The sequence below is a fragment of the Cetorhinus maximus genome, chromosome 14, assembly GCF_964194155.1.
Source record: "Cetorhinus maximus chromosome 14, sCetMax3.hap1.1, whole genome shotgun sequence".
NCBI lineage: Eukaryota > Metazoa > Chordata > Chondrichthyes > Lamniformes > Cetorhinidae > Cetorhinus > Cetorhinus maximus.
This window is the reverse complement of record NC_135892.1, coordinates 85,608,401-85,623,610: the sequence shown is the minus strand read 5'-3', so window position 1 is coordinate 85,623,610 and position 15,210 is coordinate 85,608,401. Positions and strand designations below refer to the sequence as shown.

The 15,210-nt window shown below is 42.9% G+C and overlaps 1 protein-coding gene across 2 annotated transcripts in view; it reads left to right on the top strand.

The window, feature by feature from the left end:
* The window catches only part of LOC144689791 (protein kinase C epsilon type), a 689,374-nt gene that overhangs the window by 358,831 nt on the left and 315,333 nt on the right, over nucleotides 1-15,210 (top strand). The window contains exon 3 of one of the 2 annotated variants that reach the window (XM_078557176.1): nucleotides 12,754-12,819. The exons of the other annotated variant lie outside the window; for it this stretch is intronic. Within the exon in view, the coding sequence (XP_078413302.1) occupies nucleotides 12,754-12,819 (66 nt within the window). The remainder of the gene's footprint in view (nucleotides 1-12,753; nucleotides 12,820-15,210) is intronic. 2 annotated transcript variants of the gene reach the window in all.

Genomic DNA, 15,210 nt, shown 5'->3' with positions numbered 1-15,210 from the left:
GGAGGGTAAGTAAGAGAAAGGGTGCTTCAAAATGAAGGCATTCTCTCTCCAACTTTCTTAATCAAATTAAAAAATGAATCTTGGAGCTAGGCCACTAAGTCTGCATATAGTTCCGTCCCATGGTTCTGCCTTCAGACATCTAAATGGGCCCCCACTGCCTGCAGCAACCTGGACGCTGTTTGAAAAATCCCTTTAATTGGCTTCAGTAAGCCTTTAATGAGCCATTTCAGCTACCCGGCAATTTCAAGCTCGGACTTTATCCTGAATAGTCACTGTGATTGTAGATGAAGCAAGTTTTGCCCAGTTTTCCCATCTCTTCTTGGAGTCAGTCACAATCCAGTATTCAACCCTGATGGAATCTGTGCCTGTGGCATATCATAGTGGATGGCAGGAGCACACACAGAAACAGTCTATTTTATATTCATTACTGCACTGTCCATATAGTCTTCAGCTACTATGTGTGGTTCACATCATTGTTACACTGTGCTCAGTATATAGGTGATTTAGCACCACTGTCCTCAGCTGACTTTTCAGTATCACTTGATCTGAGTACTAATTACTTTGAAACTACCATGGGAAATATCCTGTTCAGGAAATACACAGCTGCCTTTTCTTTCAAAAAAATACATGTCCATGTGCTGTCAAAGCGCCAAAACGAGAACAAACAAAACAATGATTTGATAGAGGTGCACAAGATTATGACAGTTTTAGGTAAGATAGACAAAGAGAAGCTGTTCCCAATAGGTGATGTTACAAGGACTAGGACACACAAATTTAAGGTTTTCGCCAAGAGATGCAGGAGGGATGTGAGGATGAACTTTTTTACGCAACGATCTGGTAATGATCTGGTACTTGCAGCTAGGAAGGTGGTGCAAGCGGAGACGATTAATGATTTCAAAAGGAAATTGGATGAGCACTTGAATAAATAAACTTGCAGGGCTATGGGAATAGATCTGTGGAATGGGATTGACTGGATTGCTCTGCCGAGATCTGGCATGGGCTGGATTAGCCAAATTGGGCCTTCTCTGTGCTATAGTAACTCCAAGATCTCTAATGACTGAAACTGTTCCAGCAAACACAGCAAGATAGTCACTGAATGACACAATACTGAAAATACAATGTCCTCCCTACCCTAAGGTGCTGAGTGTTCCCAGAATTAGATTCCACAAGTAGACAGCTGTCAGTGCCTCATCCAAATAACAATTCTGCACAAGTGGAACTAGACAGTGAACATAAGCAGATTTTTCCATTGCCGATGGGGAGGCCTATCATAGTTCAAACCTAATCCTGTCCTAACCTAACCCCCAGAGCATTCCAAGCTGTTGATCAGAAGCAGTAATCTATCTGATGTTCATCCCTCTAAACTAGGAGTGGTGATGGTAATTGTATCGCTCCCTACTGCCATCCCAGTTGAGATCAGCCAACTCAGCAGAGGCAGAGGTCAAACGAAGTAAATTTGTGGTTGCTGTGGCTTAGTTACTCCCTAGCTAAACACTGAGCCATTATGGGAGCCCTGTTGTCAATTAACTTCGTTGCGCCAGGAAAATGCACCAAGCAAACTGTCAAATGTCAAAGTTTCCAAGTAGGTGAGAGGAAGGTCCGCAGACCTCATGATAAAGTAAATCTCATGTTGCCCGTTCTTACTTGCCCTCAAATTTTAAAATCCATCACTGCTGCAAAATGCATGTTTGACTGCTTGAGGTTTTGCTCCTTTATAAGAATGATTGAATATGGGACATGCCTGCAGCTCAAACTATGACTAACTTGGATTGGATCCCACTGTACTTTCAATCTAACTCTTTGTTTTAGGTGTCATTGGTTAATATTCCAGGGCTGCTGTAAAGCTGTCAGCAGCCTTTTTTTGAAATTGCTCGTCATGGAAAAATGATCTGAAGTGAGAAAAACAAAAAGCTCAGACACATGAGTTGTTTGTTTCAAAAAACATACAGATGTTTGAAAATTTAAACCATCTGAGAAATTAATTCTGCTTTTAGAAATGTTAAAACAGAAAAGAATGTTGCAGTTATGCTGTTTGCTGTGTCTAAAATACCTGAGTATAAAATGTGAAATTGAGGGACCAAAGTGACCCAAAGCATTTTTGCCTAATATCATGTTCTGATAGCACATTGATAATTCTGAGGGATGCATATCCAGTTGGTTTCCTGGTATAACATTGTTTTTTACACAAACATTGTTTTTTACACTTTTGAAATATGCAGAGCTGGTTCAAGTTTGCATTATGAACATTATCTGTCAGACTGCATTAACAAGATCTGCATTAACTGAATCACTCCCATAGAACAAACTCTTATTTTTCAATAAGATGAAAGCAAAATTAGATCTGTTGAAGAGTCATAGTGACTCGAAACGCTAACTGTGTTCCTCTCCGCAGATGCTGTCAGACCTGCTGAGTTTTTCCAGGTATTTTTATTTTTATTTTTGTCTTGTTTTTCAATGCCTGATGAGACCAACAACAAACCTAAGGGACTGACGTCTTGATACAAATGTTATTTTAACCCCTCATCTTAATGACCTTGGCCTCTATTAGAACCTTTTGCTTTCTCAATCTTTCTGTAAGTCAAGCAGAGGCAGGCCACAGCTTCAAGGCCTTTACCAAGGTTGCTGTACAAATGAATGGGATTGTGCAACTTCAGATTTCTCTACAAGAGACCTCTCTTCTGCTTGTTGTCATCCTTAACAACTCAGAGGGCAGGATTTTCCCGTCGGCGAGTGGACCCCACCCCGCCACTCGCCAATACGTAAAATGACGTGTGGTGAGGTCGGGCGAAACTCCCAACGTCACTGCGCCCCATTTAAATTTTCCAGTAGGCGGGGGCGCAACAAAATCAGCTGCGCCCCCGCTGACCTGTCAATGGCCAATTGGGGCCATTGGCAGAGTAATTAAACTAATTAGTGGACCAGGCCAGGAGCCCCGGCGGGAATTTAAAAAAGCACGAAACCTCATCCACAGGTGGGATGAGGTGTTAAAAATTTTTAATAAGGCTTTTGTAAAAATTGTGGACATGTCCCAACTCATGTGACAGTGTCACATGAGGGGACATGTTAGGGAAATTTTATTTTTCTATTTTTAGCTTTTTTACATTTAGTGCCGATCTCCCTGAGGCAACACTTAGCCTCAGGGAGATGAGTAGCCTCTTTCATGCACATGCATGAAAGAGCGCTCTCTCGATTTTGGGAACCCCACCCCCCCCCGGCCCGCACAGGGAGCACACAGCGCTTCTGTGCAGACGTCATGCTGGGCGGGCCTTAATTGACCCGCCCACGTAAAATGGTGCTGCATCCCCGATCGGGGGCACCAATAGGAAGCGCGCCTGTGCGCGCCCGCAATTCAACTTCGCCCCCGACGAAATCCTGCCCAGAGATTTTTTGTGTGGAGTCATGGCCACCAAAAATCATTCCACCCCTCCATGATATTTGTTATTACAATAGATGCGCCATAAGGTGACTCCACCCTGTGCAGGATGAGCAGAAATTTTCTCGAATTAAACATTAGGAAAACTGATACCATTGCCTTTGGGCCCACTACAAAATCAGTTCTCCAGCAACTGACTCCATCCCTCTCCCTGGCAACTCTCTGGAGTTGAAACAGACTGCTCACAACTTTGGTATCATATTTGACCCCAAGATGAGCTTCTGACCACATATCATCATCAATAAGACTGCCTATCTTCACCTCTTTAACATAATCTGAATCCATCCCTGCCTCAGCTTATCTGCTGCTGAAATCCTCATCCTTGACTTTACTGCCTCTGGATTTAATTGTTCCAATATCCTTCTAACTTGCCTTGCATGTTCTCTCTCTCTCTTCGTGTAGAGTCCTCTGTGTTGGAGGGTTGCTAATCAAGGCTCAATGATGTCATGATATCACATTGGGGCAAGTAGAAGAGGAAGGTCCCAAGAACTACCTCAAACAGTATAGGAATTGTTGGCACCTTTAAGCACCACACTCTTAACCATCTGAGCTACTTACATGTCCCACCTTCCATAAACTTTAGGTTATCTAAAACTCTGCTGCCTTTATCCTTGCAAATCCTATTCGCTCATCAACCCTGTGCGCGATGGCCTACATTAGCTCCCGGTTAAGAAAGATCTTGATTTTAAAATTCTCATCCTCGTTTTTAAATCTCTCCATGGTCTCACCCCTCCCTATCTCTATAATCTCCTTGAGCCCCCCAAACCCTCCATTATATCTGCATTCATCTAATCCTGGCCTCTTGAGCATTTCCTATTTTAATTTCTCCACCTTTGGTAGCTGCACCTTCAGCTGCCTAGGCCCCAAGGTCTGGAAATCGCTCCCTAAACCTCTTCATCTCTCGACCTCACTCTCATCCTTTAAAATACACCTACCACTTTGACCAAGCATTTGGCTGTCTGCCCGAATATCATCTTATGGGGTTCGGTGTCAGATGTTGCTTTATAATGTTCCTGTGAAGCACCTTGCGACATTTTATTATGTGAAAGGCACTATGTAATGATGCATTGTTGTAGGTCTCCCTCTAGGACAATATTTTAGGCTGAATTTTTATGCAGGAGGCAGAACTTCAGCCGCTTGAGCAGAAAGCAGGAAGCGATCCTAGGGTAGCATATTGCTGGCAGTGGCCAGTTAAGTGGCCACTGCAGTTAGGGATGGCGGTCTGCCCTCAAGAGCTGCCAGCCAAATCAGAGGCTGGCAGCTGCAGTGCCAATGCTAGTGGTGTCCAGTGCGGAGGCTGCAGCTGTGAGAAGAGGGCTAAGTGGGGTTGGGGGATACCTGGGCCAGGCAAGCAGTTCTTAATGATCAGCGGGGAGGGGTTTGCCTTGGCCAGACAGTGCTGTTGCTGCCGGGATGGCCATTGTTGCCAGGGGGCCCTTCCCAAGCGCCTAAAGAAGAGGGCCTCCCTCCTTCGGAGCCCGCTGGGAGACTTCCAGGTGAGCCTGTCAGACATCGGCAAAATGCCCACGGAGGCAGGAAGAAGCACTTAATTGACCACTAAGTGGTTTAATTGGGCTCCTGGTGGGCAGCCGATCTGCCAGTTTTCCTGCCTCTGGCAAAATGGCATGGTGGCAGGAAGGTGTCGGGCACCCTCTAATGTCTCCTTGCACCATTTTGCCAGCTTTCCTGCCTCCCAGTCTGTCACCAAGGAACTTGTAAAACTCAGACAATTTTCTGTTCTTATTTTCTTCCAGCCATATAGACGTCTAGGTGGAATCGTCAGTGCCCGCTGGCCTTAGACATGCTTGGTGGCATGAGCAGACAACATAGCAAGAAGGCCAAAAATCAGTTTCGCAACATTGTGAAACCAGTTTGTGGTTGTCTGCTCAGCCCGACAGTGGTGTGCTGTGTTTCCTGCAATCGGATGTCAGATACCTCATTGTAATCTATCCGCATATCATTATGAGGCTAGCCCACCGGACTCATCCCCCCCATGCTGGATCGTCTGCCCCAGTCACGCTGACATGTTTCACAACTGCACATACGTGACGTGCACCTGGAGGGCTGCACTTCACTAAGGACTTCGAGATTTGTTTGCCTACTTTGCTTTGGGCAGCACTCGCAGTCATCAGCGCCAGGCTTCACAGACAGCACCATGGCACTTTAGAGGGGGCTCATGGGCAGCTCTCTATCTATCAGACCAGCCATAAGGCTTTGTATGTCTGCAGAGCTAGGGCTTGCTTGATGAGGGGGAGAAGTGGCCTCAGTCAAGGGAAGAGGCTGCAGGGTGATGGCTGTACTGAGGAAGGGGGGCTTCCCAGGGTGTGTGGAGGGGCACAAGTTGATCTATGCAAGCGGCCTCAAGATGGTGAGGACTGAGGAGGCAGTCTCCAGAGGAAATGATGGCAGATGAAGATAAGAGGGTGTGTGTGAAAGAGAGAGTGGTGATGCTCCTTGAGCTGGCAGTGAGTGAGATGCCAGTGAATGTATGATGGGCTTGAGTGTGTGAGTTTAGAGTGATGAGTTGGTTGCCTTATCCTGGTAGCACGGATGAGACCATTTATTCTCTTTCTGCGTTGGATGGCCAACCTCTTCTGTGCAGCAATGGCACTGATCACCACTGCCATCGCCTACCAAGCTGGAGTGGTAATGTTGCTGCCCCTCCTGTGGCCAGGGTGGGGGTAGAGGACATCATGGCGGGCCTCCACAGTGTCCAAAAGGTACTCAAAGGAAGCATCGCTAAACCTGGGGGCTGCAGTCTTCATGTCTCTCTGGGCCATGCCGTATTTGCAGCTGTTGTGAACTGGAAGCACTGAGGTGTGTGCGTGCGGCTGTACTTTAAATGCAGCACCTGGCATCATGAAGTGGTGAGGTGATGGCGTGGTGGGTGAATCGGAGCCCGTCCCCCAGGAAACGGTATGTTTCCTGGGAATGCATAATTAATACGGCTGGTTTGGGGCAATACAGCGTGAGAAGCCTCCATTGTCACCGATCTGGGATGATTCCACCCCTAATTTTCTCTCAACCAATGCTAGTTTGCCAACCAGTCCAGCCAGGAGAGCATGACAATTTTCTTGGTGGTTGCCATCAGTGTTTATCTGAGATTAGTAAGCAGCAGACACAAGGTGAGTCAGTCAGTGGCAGATATTTGCTCCCACCTTATGATGGTACACATCATCTGTCCATGGTTCTTTATCCAGGGGCAAGGGAGAAAGCCAATTGCAGTCATGTCATTGAGACAAATGAGTTTTGGTGGGCAGCCCTGGGACTCAAATTTGTAACCTTCTGTTTGAAAGTCATGCACATGCTACTTATCATACTGGAGGAATTCTCCTCTTTAATGATAGTCATACAGATTATTTTTTGATCATTTAAGTCCTGATGGTGTAATCTATCAGGTGTTTGACTGTAGTACAGACTTAGCGTTGACATCTTTGGTTGGAATTATTCTGTGGAGGCTTTAGCTCATGATGTAATAGCTTTAAGGACTGTGCTACTCAAAATTCATTATAGAGCAGGCAGTTTGACCACAATGAAACAAAAGGACCAGTGTGTGTATCAGATTCCCGATGTGCAAGCAAATTTCAAAATCATTACATAAATGAACAATATTTAAACATTACCAGTTATAATAATAAGGTGAATCTTATTTTTAAAAGGATTGATGAGGTTTTAGGCTATTTTATGTCCCAGTGCATATTTGCTTTTTCAGTTTTGAAGAACCACTACTGGATGATCATTTTGGAAAAGGACCCCTTTCCCTGTGAAAGAGTGAAATGCTTTTATTGTTCAGGGGCCAGTGTTACGTTTGATTGTTGTCATACAGTGAGACAGCAATGACGTTACAGTAGGGTTGTACATCGTCATGCCAGTATATCAATAAGGTGGTTGAAAGAGGGCAAGCATGCATTCCCTTGACATTTCAAACTTCAACTGGACTATAGAGTTTCTAGGAATGTATGAAAGCAGTGAGAAGCTTATAATAAGGTAGGTCTGATTCATCATTTAATATTATTTTGAGAATTTCCTATGATTTAGCAGGAGAGAGTACCAATACATATCCCTTACAGGTTGCAATTACATCACAAGAAATATGGCAAATTCCTGAGAAATTTTTTTTTTTTCTGGTATGCAAGTGATGGAGTATACCTGCAATTTAAGATTTGTCAGGCCCACTCTCCACTATACTTTGAATGTAACTGCATGTCATAGCCTATATTTTGGACTATTTTTGAGCTATCAGCTTTTAGGAGTGGCTTTTGCTACTTGCTCAAATTGGCATGTATGCCAAGAGTAAATCTGCTTTTCATTTATTCCTCTCTTTATCCCTTGTCAAATGATTGGCCTGTTTTTTATTTCTTCTTCATTTTCGTATCTCAAATATGGGTAAGTTCTGGGATCGTTATTCACAATTACTCTGCCTGTAACCACGAACTCATTATTATAGCATAGACACTGGGCTGGATTTTCATCCTAAAGACAGATAGTGGGAGTCAGGAAATTTCTTGGCTTGGCCTGCCCGCCTTCAGAGAAAGTGCCAGAAAAGATGGGATTTTTGTTCCGGGGATGTAGGAGCAAGTGCTAACTGGGGTCAGGCTCACCATTCACAGAAAGAGTTTGGAGGTAGCCACACAGGCTGTTGTGTGCCAAGGCTGGCTGTTTAAAAGGCCCACCTCGTTGCTTTGGGACTTTATCCCAGTTGTAATAATGACCATAAAACAAAGAACAGCCCTCCAGCCCTCACCCCTCACACACACCCCATGCCCTATCCATGCCACCTCATGCCTCACCCGCTCCCCATGGCCCCTTATACCCTCCATGCCAAGCTATCCCCCTCCACCCAACGTTCTCCACCCCCTCCCCCAAGGCCCCTTAATCCCTCCATGCCAAGCTATGGCATTTCCATGTTCATTCACTCACTATACATTCTATTCAGAGCCAGTGAACCCTATAGTAACAACAGGATGTGTGAAAAAGCTGAAATAAAAGCAATCATTCATTCATAACTTTCTACTTATAAAAGCAACTCATTTCACTACAGCCCTATAAATGTGTCAATCATCTAGATCATTTAAAGTATCAATAGCAGAAACTACAAGTACTTGAAACCTCTTTATCTTCTGTAAATAAACATTGTGCAATTGATAGAATAGATCACAGAGCAAGAGCTGTCAATCAAGCAATATTTTCCCTGAGGCGTAGCTGTTTCAACACTCTAATGGATGACTGGGCTTTCAGCCAAGATTGCATAGTGAGTTGACTCTCTAAGCTCAAAGCATCCAATGAAGCAAGCAGGCGGTGGTGGGACAGCACCTAACTGAGTGAAGGCTTCCCAGCTTGAGTAGCTATCCAATAAGATGCGATGATCTCACCCACAATCAGAAGTCACCCCCACAGCAATTGAACAAGTGCTTATAACTGTTTCTTTTCATGTTGTACCAACGTAAACCGCAAAGCTGGAGTGTCTCCTCCAGAGCGCAGGCTAGAGGTGTTAGGGGCTTTCTCTGAGCCCCCTGTAATTTAGCTTTGGTCCTTCAGGTACCCAGTTTACATATGTCAGCATGTGGAGGCACTACACAGGTTATGTACTGGTGGGAGAGGCTAACATACTCAGCTCTCTTTTCTCAATAGTCATACTGCTAGCCAGCGGTGAGAGCTGAAAGCAAGAAATGACAAGCAGACTAACTATGCATCACCCAATATGCTAACACACTTGATGCAAACACACCAACTGGAGAAAAACAGCTTTTAGTCCCTTTAATTTCTCCAGTGTTTCTTCTTTACCAACGTTAATTGCCTAAAGTTCCTCATTCTCATTAGATCCTTGGTTTCTCATTATTTCTGCTGTTTTTTTTGTGTCCTCTACTGTGAAGACAGACACAAATATTTGCTTAACGATTCTGCCATTTTCTTATTTTCTTTTATAACTCCTCCTACCTCAGCCTCCAAGGGACCCAGATTTATTTTTGCTGCTCTCTTTTTACATGTCTGTTGCTGAATTTCTTGCGTTAACTTTCATATTCTTTTTTCTCCCTCTATTTTTTTTTCGATGATCCTTTGCTGGGTTCTTTAATCTTTACCGGTGCTCTAGCTTGCTGCTATTCTTGGCAATATTATAGCTGCCTTCTTTTAATCTGATGCGATTTTAACCTCTTTAGTTAACCATGGATGGATTACCTTTCCCACAGAGTTTTTATTTCCCAATGGAATGCATTGAAAATTATGAAATATTTCTTTAAATTGCTTATCTACCATCATACCTTTTCACATCATTTCTCAATTTACATCAGTCAATTTATGAATTGGCTTTACTTAAGTTTAATGGTCTAACTTCAGACATTACCCCAAAAGTCAGTGTGAAATTCCATCATATTATGATCGTTCTTTCCCAAAGGATCCCTTACTATGAGATTACTAATTAACCCTGTCTCATTATACAAGACAAGACTCATTATCAAGACAAGATCTAAAATAACTTGTCCCCTGGTTGGTTCCACATGCGTTGTTCTAGGAACTGCCTTGAATGCATTCCATGAACTCATCCTCCAAACTACTTTTGCCAATTTGAATTTGTCCTGTTTATATGAAGATTAAAGCCCCCTGTTGCAAACTCCTCTTATTCCTTGAGCTACTGTTGGGAGCTTTAAACGACTCCCACTACTGTTTTCTGCCTCTTATCATTTCTTATTTCCACCGATATTGGTGGTTCTTCCTCACCAAGATCCTTCCTCATTACTGTCTTTAAGGTTCATTATCAGGGCTACCCCCCACCCCTTTCCTTTTCCATTTTGTCTGTCTTTTCAAAATGTCATGTACCCTGGAATATTTTGTTTTCAACCTTCATCACCATCCAACCTGTGATGGCTATTAGATCTCTATTTATCTCTATTTGTGCCGTTAATTTATGTATCTTTTTATGAATGCTTCATGCATTCAGATAAAGCACCTTTAATTTTAACTTGTTCCCATTTTCCCCTGATTGGACCTTATTCACTGATGCACAATTACCATTAAACTCTTTGCCCCTTCCTCTCATACTCTGCTTATCTTTACCCAAATTACTGCACTACTCTCTGGCCTTGACTTTTCTCTTCCGATTTATAAATCCACCTGCTCTGATCTGAAGCCCTCCCTTTTTAGTGTAAAGCCCAAGTTATTTCATCCCTCAGAACACTGGTTCCAGTCCAGTTTAAGTGGAGCCTGTCCCAATGGAACAGCTCCCTCTTTTCCCAGTACTGGTGCCAGTGCCCCAGCAATTGAAACTCCGGTCTCCCATGTCATTCTTTGAGCCACTGAATTCTCTGATCTTTGACACAATGCCAGTTTGCATGTGGCTCAGGTAGTAATCCAGAGATTCTGCTTATTAATTTGCATCCTAGCTCCTCAAACTCCCTTGGCAGAACTTCATTCTTGATTCAGCCTATGTTGTTAGTCCCTCCATGAACCACAACAACTGGATTCTACCCCCCACTCCAAGTTCGTTGCTAGTCGCGAGATGTCTTTAATCCTGGGAGCGGGCAGGCAACACAACCTTTGGAACTCCCAGACATATCTGCAGCGAATGGCATCTATCCCCCTGACTATGCGGCCTTCTAACTTTACCGTGGTCTTTTTCACTTGGCCCACTTGAATGATGTCCTCTACTACAGTAAGTTTATGTACAAAATTAACTTAATTTGCAATTATTAATTTTTAACTAATTACTTGATCTAGTTTAAGTTATAGGCAGATTAAATTAAATATTTACCTATACAATGAACCACTGTAACTATTGGAAGCAAAAAGCAGCTCCTCCTTCCCACTTCTCACTGAATTCCCACTCTTACCAAATTCCCAACCTTTACACTCTGTTTATAATGCAGTCTGATTATGACTACTCTGTGCAACAGCTGATACTTACTTTTCTTGTTCATCCTTCGATGTGAAGATGACTGTGTTAATCATCTGGGGTCTTTGGTAGAGTTCCAACTGCTAAGGCCGACCTGCGCCCGGAAGGTTCTGTGCAAATGGGACAGGATATCAGTTTTGAACGAGTCGGTGGCTCGGGATTTCCTCCCTTTGCGTTTTCTCTCTGCCCCTGATATGTGCTTGCTTTTGAGTGAAGCCACACCATTTTTTCTATTCGCTTGTGCCAGGTGCAGCAATCTTGGGCGAACTTCTCCCAGGATGCCTTTTTGAGCCAAACCCAAGTCACAACTCAGCTTCATGCTCATAGTAATTAGTCCCTGTCCAGGTAGTAAGTCTGAGACAGTAGGTTTCCTTTGAAAAGTGATCTAATTGTTCACCTGTCTGTCTCCCTCTGACTTCTTTTTTAAAAAGAATTGTACATATTAGGCATTGATCACAATATCTGATGACACTTTGCTTACATATTACTATGTCATCTCAGAATCAATCTTTATTCTATAGAGCTGATTTTAACTTGGTCTGCTGGCCTGGGTTGTAGCAGCCGTAAGATCAGGGTGCTGCACTTGCCGGGTCAATCCTGCTGCTCACTATTTTGCCCAGGGCATTTACAAAGACAGTGCAGACACCCGCCTGAATTGAGAAGGAGCCGTGTTAAACTGTTCAAATTGGGGGAATGCATTTTGGACCCTAGTTTCAAGTTTGAGCTACAAGTGGGGACGACCTAACCAGGGGCCCTTAAAGAGACAGCTGGAGGCTGCTCATAAAATCAGCCCAGGATATACCCAATTTCATTCTTTAGATCGAGCTAGGAGAGGCAGAAGTGTTCCTCCTGGGCCCGCACCAAACATCTGGGCTGCAAGAAGCATACTTGGATCCCCCTGTCCAATCCCTGGAATCGTCTCCCTATATTAGGCTCTGACTGTTGGCTGACTCAGCAGGGGAACCCGCTAGTTGTCTCTCCTCCCAGAAGCGGTAAGCTGCAGCACAGGACCTCCATTCTAGCATCTGGAGCTCGCTGACAGAATGGAAATAAGAGTCAAGGTTTCTAACTGGACTGGGCCTCCTGTTGGCAAGAGCAGGTGCCTCTCACCAACCTATTCTTCGCCAGTAGTTAATATTGGCCATTTGGCTTCTTTTCAAAATGGGAGCATTGAAGAGAGAATGTGTGCAATTGTGTTGGAGTACACAAACATTGGCTTCGCAGTTCAGTAATTTAAAAAATTGTTTTATTAAATTTTAATTATACCTCACTAGTGATTTCCTCTCATCCAACACCATGCTCCTCTTGAGAATGGATATGTTGCAAACTGTATGTCCTTGTACACATAAACATTGCCTTTTCACCTCAGTAAGTTAGAAAAATCTTTTCAGTAGATTTTAACTAAACTTCACAAGTGACTTCCTCTCATCAGGCACTGGTTTCCTTTCGAAAATGGGCATGCTGGGAACTGATCCGCTATCTGGTCTCCAAAAATCAGGTAGGGTATTTTTTGTCAAAAGGCACAAACACTTGAAATTTTAAATCTGTTTTAATGATTAACAGCCTGCAAAGCTAATGCATCATTTTCCAACTTCATGATAGCTACACGAGATGCTTCCAGGCTCCTTTAGAATCACCTTTCTTACCTATCGCAGCTACTGCAAAGCTCCATCTTTTAACTCCTAAATGATACTTCTGCATTTATTCAACTCTCTTTATTATGATTCAAATTCTTATTAATTTATAACAGACATTAGAGGAGGGTTTAGAAAGCATAAAGGAAATAGTCACAACACTTTGCTGCCAGTTACTGACCAATATTATAGTGCAGCCTTATTGTCCTCAAGTTACAGTTGATATTATTTTGTATAAAATATTCTAATCTCCTACAAGCACCGTCTTATTTAGTGTTTTTATTGCTTTGGAAGGATTCCATGAAATGGTGTAACTAATTAAAACTTAATATATTTTTCTCACATGCTACTTGAAGGCATATTCATTGCAATGCTGAGTTGCTGAGAATGATACTTGTAGATGGTGTTATGTGCAACGGCAAAAATGCAATTGTAACCCAGTGAAAGTGTTTCATCTGATGGATAGTTTCCTTAGTGATGCCAGGCAGACTTTTTTTATTGATTAGAGATGAACAGTATAATTTTCTTTCTGGAGCAGTGTTTTAATCCTTTCTTTAAAGAGATATCACAAGAAGTTGTCATTCCCGCTCCAAAACTATTGGCAAAGCGATTGTTTTGTCAAACATATATAGACTTTATATGTCGCACAGACTAACATAACACTTCTGTTGCACTATCAACTTCTTTTTATACCGTTGTTAATGAATGTTCATCTCTGTTCAACATCCCCTCTTTCCAGAACTCTTGAAGAAGGTGTAGTTTGATTAAAAGTTAGCACAATATCAAACCAAGCACAAAGATAAGGGCTTCTGGATCTAGTGAAAGGGTTAATGTTTGTTATTTAATGTCAGCTTATACATTCGTAACCCTCTGTGATACTGAAATGATTCACTTGACACCCACAGAGGAGGCTAAGAAATGCAGCTGGAATCGAGGAGGTTGTGATTTTGTTCCAGGTTTAACCTGAGTTGGTTGATAACATAAATTCTGGAGTGTGCTTGCTTGTGCTTCTTAAATGTTTGCCTGCTACTGAGCTGCAAAATATCACAGATCCTATTTTCAAAACTTTTCCTGACAGCGCAAATACTTCTCTACTGAGTTCATTTTCTCTCTTTAGATGTAGCTTGAGCCTGTTTTGTGCCAGCGGAATCTTACTTGTGCCATTTTTTGAACTATTCAGATGAATGCCAGTATAAATTTAGGAGAGATTCAGATGTAAAATTCAGCAACGCCTTGTTTTCAATTCTTTGTGTGGGTGCAAAATGTGGGTTTTAATTCAAAACGTACCTATGTTTAAATTCCCCTTATTAAATTTGCATTTTGAGTCGTGTCTTATGTATATTTAAATACCCAGAAACACAGAACAGAGAAAGGTTTTACTGCAGAAGGAGGCCATTCGGCCCATCGTATCAGCTCCGACTTACTGAATGAGCAATTCAATTAGTGCCATTCTCGAGCCTTCTCTCCATAACCCTGCACATGTTTCTGTTTCAGTTAACTGCCTAATTCCTTTTTGAATGCTTCAATTCAACCTGCCCCCACCATACTCTCAGGCGGTGCATTCCAGACCTTAACCACTCACTGCATGAAAATGTTTTGTCGTTTTTGCTTCTTTTACCAATGACTTTAAATCCATGCCTCTTGTTCTCAATGCTTTCATGCGTGGGAACAGTTTCTCTCTGTCTACTCTGTCCAGGCCTCTCATGATTTTGAATACCTCTATCAAATTTCCTCTCAGCCTTCTTTTCTCTAAGGAAAACAATCCCAACATTTTCAACCTATCTTCATAATTGAGGTTCCTCATCCCTGGAACCATCCTTGTGAATCTTTTCTGCATGCTTTCCAATGCTTCTATATCCTTCTCAAAGTGCAGCACCCAGAGCAGGACGCAATAGTCCAGCTGAGGCCGAACTAGTGTCTTATACAAATTCAATATAACCTCCTTGCTTTTGTATTCTATGGCCATATTAATAAAGCCTAGGATACAGTATGCTTTATTAACCGCGCTCCCAACCTGTCCTACTACTTTCAATGATTTATGCACACTTACACCCAGGTGCCTCTGCTCCTGCAACTCCTTTAGAATTTTCCCTTTATTTTATATTGTCTCTCTATGTTCTTCCTACCAAAGTAAATCACTTCACATTTTTCTGCATTGAATTTCACCTGCCACCTGAAGTTCTATCCTCTTCACAGTTCACAATGCTTCTATGTATCGTATCATCTGCAAACTTTGAAATTGTGCCCTGTACACC